Source organism: Choloepus didactylus, chromosome 19, assembly GCF_015220235.1.
Source record: "Choloepus didactylus isolate mChoDid1 chromosome 19, mChoDid1.pri, whole genome shotgun sequence".
Taxonomy (NCBI): domain Eukaryota; kingdom Metazoa; phylum Chordata; class Mammalia; order Pilosa; family Megalonychidae; genus Choloepus; species Choloepus didactylus.
The window spans coordinates 38767800-38780120 of NC_051325.1; the positions used below are offsets into that span (position 1 = coordinate 38767800).

At 44.0% G+C, this 12321-nt stretch overlaps 1 protein-coding gene across 2 annotated transcripts in view; it reads right to left on the minus strand.

Annotated features, from left to right (window-relative positions):
• GSS (glutathione synthetase) overlaps window positions 1-10615 on the minus strand; it is a 44853-nt gene extending 34238 nt beyond the window's left edge. For both annotated transcript variants that reach the window (XM_037811115.1, XM_037811116.1), the window contains exons 1-2: window positions 10543-10615; window positions 7234-7368 (exon numbers count right to left, since the gene is read on the minus strand). In XM_037811115.1, coding sequence (XP_037667043.1) covers window positions 7234-7362 — 129 coding nt within the window. In that variant the 5' untranslated portion in view covers window positions 7363-7368; window positions 10543-10615. The remainder of the gene's footprint in view (window positions 1-7233; window positions 7369-10542) is intronic.
• Window positions 10616-12321: the final 1706 nt, after the last annotated feature.

Below are 12321 nucleotides of genomic sequence, written 5' to 3' on the forward strand. Positions count from 1 at the left end.
CTCTTATAATTTTTTTAATTTCTTCAGGATCTGCAGTTATGTCACCTTTTTCATTCATTATTTTGTTGATATGGGTCTTCTCTCTTTTTGATTTTGTCAGTCTAGCTAGGGGCTTGTCAATCTTGTTGATCTTCTCAAAGAACCAACTTTTGGTGATATTTATCCTTTCTATTGTTTTTTTGTTCTCTGTGTCATTTATTTCTGCTTTAATCCTTGTTATTTCTTTTCTTGTACTCGGTTTAGGATTGGTTTGCTGTTCATTTTCTAGCTTCTTCAGTTGATCCATTAGTTCTTTGATTTTGGCTCTTTCTTCCTTTTTAATATATGCGTTTAGTGCTATAAATTTCCCCCTTAGCACTGCTTTTGCTGCATCCCATAGGTTTTGGTATGTTGTGTTCTCATTTTCATTCGTCTCTATATATTTAGCAATTTCTCTTGCTATTTCTTCTTTAACCCACTGATTGTTTAGGAGTGTGTTGTTTAACCTCCAGGTATTTGTGAATTTTCTAAGTCTCTGATGGTTATTGACTTCTAATTGTATTCCATTGTGGTCAGAGAATGTGCTTTGAATAATTTCAATCTTTTTAAATTTATTGAGGCTTGTTTTATGTCCCAGCATATGATCTATTCTGGAGAAAGTTCCGTGAGCACTAGAAAAGTATGTGTATCCTGGTGATTTGGGATGTAATGTCCTGTAGATGTCTGTTAAATCTAATTCATTTATCAGATTGTTTAGGTTTTCAATTTCCTTATTGGTCTTCTGTCTGGTTGATCTATCTATAGGAGAGAGTGATGTGTTGAAGTCTCCCACAATTATTGTGGAAACATCAATTGCTTCCTTTAGTTTTGCCAGTGTTTCTCTCATGTATTTTGTGGCACCTTGATTGGGTGCATAGACATTTATGATTGTTAATTCTTCTTGCTGAATTGCCCCTTTTATTAGTATGTAGTGGCCTTCTTTGTCTCTCAAAACATCCCTGCATTTGAAGTCTATTTTATCTGAGATTAATATTGCTACACCTGCTTTCTTTTGGCTGTAGCTTGCATGAAATATTTTTTTCCATCCTTTCACTTTCAGTTTCTTTGTGTCCCTGTGTCTAAGATGAGTCTCTTGTATGCAACATATTGATGGTTCATTTTTTTTGATCCATTCTGCGAATCTATATCTTTTAATTGGGGAGTTTAATCCATTTACATTCAACGTTAAAACCGTGAAGGCATTTCTTGAATCGGCCATCTTATCCTTTGGATTATGTTTGCCATATTTTTCCCTCTCTCTATTAATATCCTTTATTGTACCCATACCGAATCTCTTTAGTACTGAACCTTTCTCCAAGTCTCTCTGTCCTGTCTTTGTTTCTCTGTCTGTAGGGCTCCCTTTAGTATCTCCAGTAGGGCAGGTCTCTTGTTAGCAAATTCTCTCAGCATTTCTTTGTCTGTGAAAAATTTAAGCTCTCCCTCAAATTTGAAGGAGAGCTTTGCTGGATAAAGTATTCTTGGCTGGAAATTCCTCTCACTCAGAATTTTAAATATATCATGCCACTGCCTTCTCGCCTCCATGGTGGCTGCTGAGTAGTCACTACTTAGTCTTATGCTGTTTCCTTTGTATGTGGTGAATTGCTTTTCTCTTGCTGCTTTCAGAACTTGCTCCTTCTCTTCTATGTTTGACAGTGTGATCAGTATATGTCTCGGAGTGGGTTTTTTTGGATTTATTCTATTTGGAGTTCGCTGAGCATTTATGATTTGTGTATTTATGTTGTTTAGAAGATTTGGGAAGTTTTCCCCAACAATTTCTTTGAATACTCTTCCTAGACCTTTACCCTTTTTCTTCCCCTTCTGGGACACCAATGAGTCTTATATTCGGACGTTTCATATTATCTATCATATCCCTGAGGTCCATTTCGAGTTTTTCAATTTTTTTCCCCATTCTTTCTTTTATGCTTTCATTTTCCCTTCTGTCATCTTCCAGGTCACTGATTCGTTGTTCAACTTCCTCTAGTCTTGTACTATGAGTGTCCAGAATCTTTTTAATTTGGTCAACAGTTTCTTTAATTTCCATAAGATCATCCATTTTTTTATTTAGTCTTGCAATGTCTTCTTTATGCTCTTCTAGGGTCTTCTTGATTTCCTTCATATCCCGTACTATGGTCTCATTGTTCATCTTTAGTTCTTTGAGTAGCTGCTCTAGGTGTGTCTCTTCTGGTCTTTTGATTTGGGTGCTTGGGCTTGGGTTATCCATATCGTCTGGTTTTTTCATATGCTTTATAATTTTCTGTTGTTTTTGGCCTCGTGGCATTTGCTGACCTTGATAGGGTTCTTTTAGGGTTTGTAGACCAGTTGAAGTCCTTATCTCTAATTTATCAGATCTACAGCTTCGTGGAGTACACTTTCTCTAACTAACCAGCAGGTGGCGTCCACGAGCCACCTGTTCTCCACAAGCCAGATCTCCCCTGCTTAGCCTTTTTGGTGAGTGGGGGAGTGAGTCTTGTGGGGCCCAATTGGTGTCCCAAGCTTGCGTGTGTAGTTGGTGTTGCCTGCCCTGTATGTGGGGCGTGTTTCTGGGCAGTCGGGGAGGGGGGGTGGCCGTAACAATCAAATCTCCCTGATGATCCTAGAGTTTTAAAGCTACTGCAATAGTCTAATCCTTCAGTTCAGTCCTGCCACAGTTTGTCTCTGCCACTGACCCACAAGTCTTTGGTATTGGCGTATGGCCCCTGAGACTTGCAAGTGGGCCCCTCTTTCAGGCTGTGCACCCCGGGTCCTCTGTTGAGGGATGACTGTGCTATGTCACAGGTGAGTGCCGTCCCCCCAGGGCAGTTCTGGGCTGCTGGGCTGTGTTGGGAGGCTCCCAGTCTGCTCAAATGATGGCTGAATGGGGCTCTGTTAATTCACACTGCTCCCCCTTCCCAGCTCTGGGACATTCAGCTGAGGTTGCAGGGAAGGCTAATGTCCACGCCCAGTTTTGTGGTGTGTGCCTGTTATTTGAAGCACTTCCGTCACACTGGGTTGTCTGGGGCAGCTCTGGGCTATGGGGCTGGCGATGGGCAGGAGTGTTTCCTGTCCACCAGGATGGTGGCTGTGAGCGGACACCCCCCTTTTCTTGGGAAGTTGTGTTGTTTAGTGAATTTTCTCAGCCACTGGATTATTGCCTTTTGTCTCAGAGCTCTCTTAGTTCTGCTCTTGACTTGACGTGCCCAAATTTCAATTCTTTGAAGCTTTCTGTATTGAGCTTCTTAGAGTAATTGTTTTAGAAAAAGCAAAAAGGATTTAAAAAAAAAACAAAAAAACAAAAAAAACAAAAAAAAACGGCCCTCCTCAGAGATCTAATGGGTTATTGAAATGCTAATAGACAAAGCAACCAGGGTCATTAAGGAAAGGTGCACAGGGCAGAGAGATCAGCCTTGCTTCGGGATTTGCATATGCGCCTCAAGGCCTGATCTCCGCCCTTCCCCTTTCTGTGTTCACCAGAACTCCAAAAATCCTCTGCTTTTATTTTGGAGTTTTCGTGTTGTTTTTTTTCTATGCCTGTCTCCTCTCTGCTGGGCTGGCTGCTCTCAGAGTCTCTGGTGTCTGGTCTCAGTCTATCTATGGTTGGAGTTTGAATCAGTAGAATGAGTTTCCGATAAGAGCAGCCACTGCAATTCTCCCTTCTCCTTCCTGGAGCTGACAGCCCCTCCTCCCCCGGGACTGAGCCTGGCAGGGAGGGGCGCGTGTCCCCTGGCCGCAAAAACTTACAGATTTCGCTGATCTCAGCAGTTCCACGTTTTCATGAGTGTTGTATGAAGTATGCCCAAAGACAGATTGCTCTGTGGTGTCCAGTCCACGCAGTTCCTGGCTTTTTACCTACTTTCCTGGAGGAGTAACTAAAACATACAGCTCACCAGTCTGCCATCTTGCCCCGCCTCTCCTGTTAAACCATTTTTATGTTAGCTGCTCTAAAATTCTTGTCAGGTAAGTTTAATATCTGTTCTATCTTGGTGTTGGAGTCTATTGTCTTTTCTCATTCAGTCTGAGATTCCTGTTGATATGACAAACGGTTTTCAATGAAAGCTGGAAGTTTGGGTATTATGCTGTAAGATCCTGTATCTCGTTTAAATCCTGCATGGACGAAGGAGCACACTGCTAGGTGGGAGTGGAAATGCAGGCTTTGCACTCTGCCTCCGGGGAGAACCTAAGATGGCGGCTGTCTTCACTCTCGTTTTTCTGCTGCTTTCCCATTGCATGTCAGAGGCGCTCGTGATCCTGGCCCGTTTGTCCGGTCTGTGGCGGACTCACCGTGCCCCGGCCGACTCTGGTGTCTGCTCAGCTCCGTGCCCCCCGCGCTGCCGCTCCTCGCACCCGGCTCTCCCCAGACCCGTGCACTAGGACAGGACACATACGTTGTGGGCCCCCAGTGCGCACCACTCTCGTTCTTTTTAATGGCTATATAGCTTTCCAATTCTTTAGGTATACCATAATTTATTTAATCTGCTTTCTATTGAACATTTTAGTGGTTTCTTCCCCCACCCCACATTACAATCAACATTTCAATGAATATCCTAGTATACACAGCAGTTTGTGTGTGAGAAGGTCTGTAGGATAAATTCCCAGAAGTGGAAATGTCAGTAATTAGGGCAAATCCATTTAAAATTTTTGTAGCTAGTTCCCAAACTGCCCTCCTTAGCATCATTTAAGATAAAACTAAGGAAGGGTGTTTGTGAGGGTAAGATTTATTCATCCTAACCCTTTGAATTACAGGTGGGAATTACTGCAGATTATGCAAAGGATGACCTAATACCCTGAATGCATGTGTGATGACTACAGGGCGTTCCCTTGGCTTTAAACTCACGAGGTCTGCCTCCCCCAACAAGTCCCATCTGGTCTAAAAAATTCCCGGAGTTTTTCTGCGGAGACTCCCTTCTGCCTTTGTCCCCAGTACTCATTATGTCCACCTGAATTTGGGACCAATAGTATTTAGCTTCTACAACTGTTCTCCACTGTCCATAGGATAAAGGCTGAAACACAGTCTTCTCACTTTTGATAGAGACATGGACACAGAGTAATATTTTTCTAGAAGAAAATATAGCACATGAGTGATAACAAACATTCTGCTTCATATTCAGGGAACAACAGGGAATGCAACAGGATAAAATTTACACTCTTCCTCTGCTCTGCATCCAAAGCCTCTTGGCTTGCTGACTTTGGCCTGCCTTGTTTCCCATCTACTTACATGGGCCACATTTCAACTGTATTCTCTTGAACTTCTTTTGCCTTTTCCTACTTTTGGGTCTCTGCTATGCTATTTCTTTTCTCCATTTGTCTTTTAAGGTTTAGTTCAAATATCACATTCCAGTTCAATCTTTTAATCATAATGAATTGCTCCCACTTGCAAGTATTCTGTACAGTATCTGAGAGAGGCAGTTCAGAGCATGGTCTCAGAAGCCAGAATCACCGGGTTTGAATTCTGGCTCGGCCAATTACTCCACCATTTAGGTGACTTTGGGCAGTTACTTAACCCCTCTGTGCCTCATCTCTTTTATGGTGAGGATGAAATGAGTTTGTTTAGAGTCCTGCTTGCTACCTACTCAAAAACTGATAGCCAATATTGCGTATGTTTATGTTTCCTTATAGAACTGACATTCTCCAACTAGGCCATGAGCTTGAGACCAGGGCCCCTGGCTGACTCACCTCCATGTTCTCAATGCCTAATATGGCCTGGCATAGATTGGGCAACCAGTAAATATTTGGAATGAAATCTCACACACACATGTACATACACTTCCTGTCTTCTACTCTGGATTGGGAATCTCATTGAAGACTATGCCTTTGCTAGGGTCTGTTAACTTCTGGGAAGACCAAATGTTGGACCTTCATTCAATACCTGGTGATTAACAGAAGAAATAAAAGCGTGGAAGGGAAAATGTTTCATCTTGGGTTCAGACAAGCAGTTCACAAAATCTGTGAAGCTATGGCTCACAATCCACACAATTATATTTCCAAGGCCAGAGGCAGATCTTCCACAGTATCAGCCTGCCTTCAGCTGGCAGCCACTCTCATTCACTCTGGCCCCAGCAAACACTTACTGAGACCAGACTCTCCACCTGGCTCCACACTCGATTCTGGGTATTCAGAGACACAAGAGAATGTGGTTTGATAAAAATAAAAAAAAATAAAAATAAAAATAAAAAGACTATGGCAGCTCTTTAGTTACCAATACGGATGGTATTCAAGGTAACTATTAAGTTAAAAAAGCAAGATACAGGAGAGCTTCTTTGGGTAAAAAAGTGGGGAAGAGGAATAGATTTGCTTGTCATGAATAAACTGTCTAGAAAGATATACAGAAGCTAAAACACAGCTAACCATTAGGGAGGGGAACTAGTTGGCTAAAGGATGTGAGAGGGAGGATTACTTTATACTGTAAACACTTGTACCCTCTAGACTTATGAACCATGAGAATGTCTTATCTAGTCACAAAATAAATGTGTTTTCTTCTTTTTTTTTTTTTTTTAAAGAAAGAGCTTTTTTTTAAAGATGTAGTTTGGACTCAGAAGCTCTACTTTTTTGTTCAACACTCACACAGGTTCCCAAACAGGCATGTACACAGATATTCTCTGTAGCACTCTTTGTATCATAAAAACATTAGAAAAGACCTAAATAGTCACTAATAGAGGAGAATTAAACTGTAAGACATCCACACCCAGAATATTATACACCAGAACGAAGCTGACCCCAACAGAAGGAACTGGAAAGAGTTCTAAGACAGACTGTTAAATGAAAAACAAGTTGTAGATTAATATGTACGATCCAATTTACGTTTTTAAAAAATATATCTATATATAGATAGATATTTAAATGCACAGAGAAAGATCTGGAAGGATATAATACAAATCAATTATAGAGGAGGTAGTGTGATTAGAAGATCTTAATAAATAATAGCTCTCTGGGTAAAGTGCTTTACATGAATTAGTTCTAATTCTCTTAAGAATCCAATGGGGTAGGCCCAATTATTCCCCACCCCCCCTTTTATTAATCCCTTTTTTTGTCCTTGAAAAATCTATAGCTGAGAGGTTAAATAACTTGCTAAATCACACTTTGAATCCCAGATTTAAATCTGACTATTCCACCATGCTGCCTTTTACTGTATAAACTTCTAGAGATTATTTTCAGTTCTAGAAAAAAAAGAGATACTATCCTAGCTGCAAAGGAACTGATCCTAGTGTGGCTGGTGCCATAGGGAGGGGCCAATAGGCTTACATCTGAGGAGCTGGGCTCCTGTGAGGTCCTCAGCAGCACTCCTTCAGCCAGGGCCCGGTCCACCGCCTGCCGGGTCAGCTCCTCCAGCTGCTGCTCATCCTGCAAGAGGCTCTCCCAGTTGGTGGCCATCACAGCCTGCAATACACAGAAAGAGAAAGAGGAGGGCTTGGTGACAGATGGTCTGGGGCCCAGTGACCACCGAAACTGGCTGGTGGCCACCCCCAAAATGTCAGGACCCTAACCTAACCTCTGTTGGAGGGAACAGGGTGGTACAGTAGAGTGAACACCAGCTGGTCCCAGCTTTTAACTTCCATGTGCACAAACAGAAAGCTTGACAAAGCATTTCCATTATCATTCTCTTTTGATTCCTACTAAAACAATGGCATTATTCTCACTTTAAAAGTAAGGAAGTGGAGGCTCACAGAGGTGAAATGACTTGCCCAAGGCAATGACTGGTAAAGTCTGGACTTGAACCCAGGTCTCTGGATTCCTAGGCCAATGCTCTTCATTAAAGAAAATGGCACTAATGTCACAAATGATTGGGGTATTTTCCCACCCCTCCCAAAGCCTCAGATTCCCTACCTGTGAAACAGGGGGGATGGAGTGGAACAGTGGTTTCCAAACCTAGCTGAACATTCTGAAGAGTTTGGGAAAGAATATAGATTCCTAGGTCCCACCAAGAAGGGCTGAGTCTCTGTATTTTTAACAAACTCTCCAGGGATGGAAACCATTGCAGATTATTGATTTCCCTTCCAGCTTCAACAACCCATGTGTGCAGAGCTCAAATAAATTCCACACGTGAAACCCAGGGAAAGCAAGAAGTTCTTTGTGAAATACTATGAAATGCTGATAAGGTGACTCCTCTTTCACATAAAACAGAAGCAAACTTACTAACAGAAAACAATTACGTTTCATGTATGAACATCTCTCTCCATAGCACCAAAAGACAGAAAGATAAATTACATTAAAGAATAGAAATAACAGGAAATTCATATAAGCAGGAAATTCAAGTGCCAAATGGAACAGAAGTCCAACTGGTTGCCCTGAGACACACACAGGTGTACCAACTCACATCTTGATACACACTCATTTTGCAGCTGGTCCCCGAAGTTTAAGAAGACTTGGATAAAAATTGATCTCCAGTCATTAATTTTGTTCTTTCCTATTGTTATTTGATTTTAGGAGAAGAACATGGCTGCCCAGCTCAAAAAACATTGATAGTCCCCAGGAAGAGAGCTAAGAAAATGACAAGTAACCTACATCACATTCAGCTGTTCTGTCTCCCTTTCCCCATGACAGAACTGGTGTTGGACAGATTATGAAAGTCTGCTGGACTCAGCACAACACTTTAAAAGAATGAGCGCATGATCTCAAGGGGCTCCTGACAACATCCATGCTGGGTGAGGGATGGATGAGGGCAGGTTAGGTAAAGAAGCTCGGGAGACAAACCTGGGTTTAAGTCCCTAATAATATTGTTTCCCTTAAAAATAAGGTTACTATGTGGATTAAATGAGAAAAATCTGTGTGAAGTTCCTCAGCACAGTGTCTGAAACTCTACACATGGGAGCTTTGCATTTTGTTGGACCTACTTTAGAGGTGGGAGGAGATGTGCCAGAGGTCACACAACAGCCTGGTGGTGGAGACAGGACTAGAACCTATGACTCTGACATTACAGCAATGGAACCCTCCATTGGCCCCCATCTCTCCACAACTCTGGGATTCAAATTCTCTGTCTACTGATGGGCTTTTGTTCAGAGGTAAAACATTGATTGGCACCTAATGCCAGGCCCTTGCCTAGGTACTGTGGACACAGAGAAAGGTAAGATGTAAAAAAATAATATGAAAAATGTTAACTGCTACAATAGACTGCAGGAGATGTGGGGGCACTGATAAGGGGGAAATGATTGCCTGGGAGGGTGGGGGTGGGTCGAGGAAGGCTCGAGATGGTGGTATGTGAGTCAGACACCTTCAAGAAGAGTTCAGTCTCCACAAACGGAGAAGAACAAAGCGCATCTGAGGTAGAAGAACTATGTGGAAAGACATGGTCATCTGAAACAGTGAAAGTTGCAATAATGTCAGTATGTAGGATACAGGGGAGGGATAAGGAGAAGAGTCTTCTTTCTGGTTTTCTATTTCTTTGTCCGCTATTTCTTATTCTTTGAGACATTTCTTCCTTTGATTATCTCTTAAATCTTGGGCTTCCTCTGTGTTCTGCTCTGGGCCTTATTTTTCTCATTCAACTTACTATCCATGGACTGTCTCAGGCCTCCTTGTGGTTTTATTTCTGTTTTGCTGATACCCAAATCTATACCTTTACACCAGTTCTTTCCTCACCTTCAAACTAGAATATTCAACTGCTTACTGGGAGTCTCCACAAAACAAGAAGAGAATTTGTTGTCTCTCCACAAACCTGCTCTCCTGTAACAAACCCCATTTACTGATGCAAGCTTTGCACTACTCTCCTACATTCCATCTTCCCCTAACCCTGAGGATTCTACTGCCTAAATCGAATTCCTCGATTTTTCTTCATCTCTGCTATTAGTACTCCAGCCCTGGCCACCGTCATCTCTTCCCAGGGCACTAAACAGATTGAGAGTGAGGTATCTTCAGTGATCTACACCACCTACTTTCCCCCTTCCCGACCTTGGCACGTGCTGTTACCTCTCTCTGGAACACTGCATACCCCATTACTCCTGACCAGCGTTTATGACTTAGTTTCGGAAGCAATCCCTGTTCTCTGCCCAGGGCCTCTACAGCCCACTGCTTTTCCTCTGTACCAGAGGGATCGTGCTTGTCTTGATCACTCACTACCTCCAGTGTCTGATAGTATACTTAGTGAATGTTAAACGAATGAATGACAGGCTGGGGCCAGATCACCAAAAGCCTTAAAACGCCCACAAGGAAACCGGTCGGACTTTATCCGGAGGGCGAGGCCAGCGCCTGCAAGGGCCGCGGGCAACGACACGGTCACAAGCCCAGGCCTGCCCCACTTCACCCGCCAGCTCGCTCCCACCTCGGACAAAGACTGGCCCTAATAGCTCCCAGTTGTGGTTTTTTGCTGTTTTTCTTTTTAAAACCCCAGCGCCGGTCTCACCCGCAGAGTTTCTCTGATACCAGCCTGATCTGGGATCTACACGTGACACCCCAACCCCCCTCTCTGGACACCAGCTTCCTCGTCCGTGCGAAGGATTTGAGCTGCAAGATGTCCCGGGTTTGGGGATTCCAATCTCTAGCCAGACCCCTCCCTCACATCCTTCCTCCCGAGGAAATTTGACCCTTGCCGGGCGCCGTTGCCGCGTCCCAACCTACTTGTTAGTGTCCCGCGGGGTACAGCTCTCAGGCCCCTCGCGCCGTTACTCGAGACTCAAGGGCGTGGCCTCGATGCGACCCAGTGCGCTTGCGCGGACCGCCCTAACTAGCCATAAAGAATAGGGCGGGGTAGGAGACCTGTGGCTGTGGAGCTGGACGGCGGCCGGGAAGGGGCAGTTTGTTTGTCTTTGCATTAGGGCTTCGTCGGCTGGATCCTGGCGGACAGGACTTTGGGAAGGAGGGGAGGGGTCAGTCTGAACCTGGGTTTGGCGGGGAGCTGCGGGAATGCAGAGCTTGTAGGGCGTCAGAGTTGGTGGGTCCAATATAAGACCGGAAACTGATGCCCAGAGTGGGGCAGTCACTACCTCAGCGACACCTCGTTAGTGGGATAGGCTTGGTAATAGAGGCCCAGAGAGGGACCGAGTCTGGCGCAGGAGCCCATAGCGCGTGAGGTTAAAAGAAAAAACAGGCTTATCTTTTTCAGCCTAGCCAGGCCCCCGCCTTCCCAAACCCTCTTGATTTCTCTTCCCTGGGATAGCAGCAGGAAGAGCCTTAGAAACAAAAGGAAAGTATTTTCATTTTTCCTGTAACTCTTGAGGTTAGGAACGTTTGGGGGTGGCTTAGTGTTTTTCAAGATGTCTAATACCACTTCACCAGGATGTGGGGCAGTTTTTAAAAACTGCGTTCCTGATTCCCCACCCCCATTCCCGTGGTGGTCCCAGTCCTTCCTTCGGGGTTGTGTTATGATTCTCTCAGTCAGAAGCACCTGGTATGAGTTTCAGTTAATCTGAGCTGAACATATCAGTCTAGGCTCTCTGAATTGGACCACGAATAAGATACAGCCCCATGTTTTCACGTCTGATTAAGAAGACAGGAGGGAAGCAGGGAAGGCTTCTTGGGTCTTGAAGGATGACCCAATCTAGGCAGTGAAAGGGGCAAAGGTGGAGGTGAGAGGGTGGGATGGGGGCATTGTTCCAAGAAATCAGCAAGAGCTTGTTTTAGGGACAGTGGAGAATTTGATGTAGATAATGAGGAGGGCCTGGGAGTTGGAGCAGAATGTTAGGGGGCTCAACCTGGGAGAGGTATCCTTGGAGGCCTGGTTCAGGAGTTTGGCAGTTATCTCACTGGCAATGGGGAGCTGTTTAAGGGTTTTAAGCAGGGGAGAATAGTGGTCACATTTGTGAATTAGACACTGGTTGCTGTGTGATAAATGGTTTGGAAGTGGAGAGACTAGGGCCAGAGAAAGAGTGAGGCTTTTGCAATAGTTGGGGTGTGAGATAATGAGGCCTGAGCTGGGACAGTAACTGTGGAGATGAAGACAAAGGGAAAGATCAAAGAGAAACTTTGGAGGTAGAACCACGGCTGATTATGATTATGAATCGGTGGCTCAAGTCAGGGCCCAAGATCCTTCCAACTCCTCAAATAAAGCATGTGCATTCTCTGACTGCAGGTCAGGCTGAGCTCTACAGTTTTGTCCTGGAGGATTTGGGGTATGTAATGTTTGGTTGTTGCCAGGACAGTTTTTCCATTATATCCTTTCCTTATCTGCTTTTGTACCTGAGGGAGAATCTGAAGCAACAAATAGTTCTCTGTGCAGGTCCCCCTCTTCCAAGATGGGTGCCAAATGATGTGTATCACATGCCTATTGGTGAGATTTGGGGAGGATCCCAGATCTTTACAGCCCTTTGGTCGAGTTCCCTCACATTGTGGAAGGTAAGGTGACTTTATTCCAATTTTGTAGATGTAGCAGCTGAGGCTCAGAAGTTACTTGATTTGTTC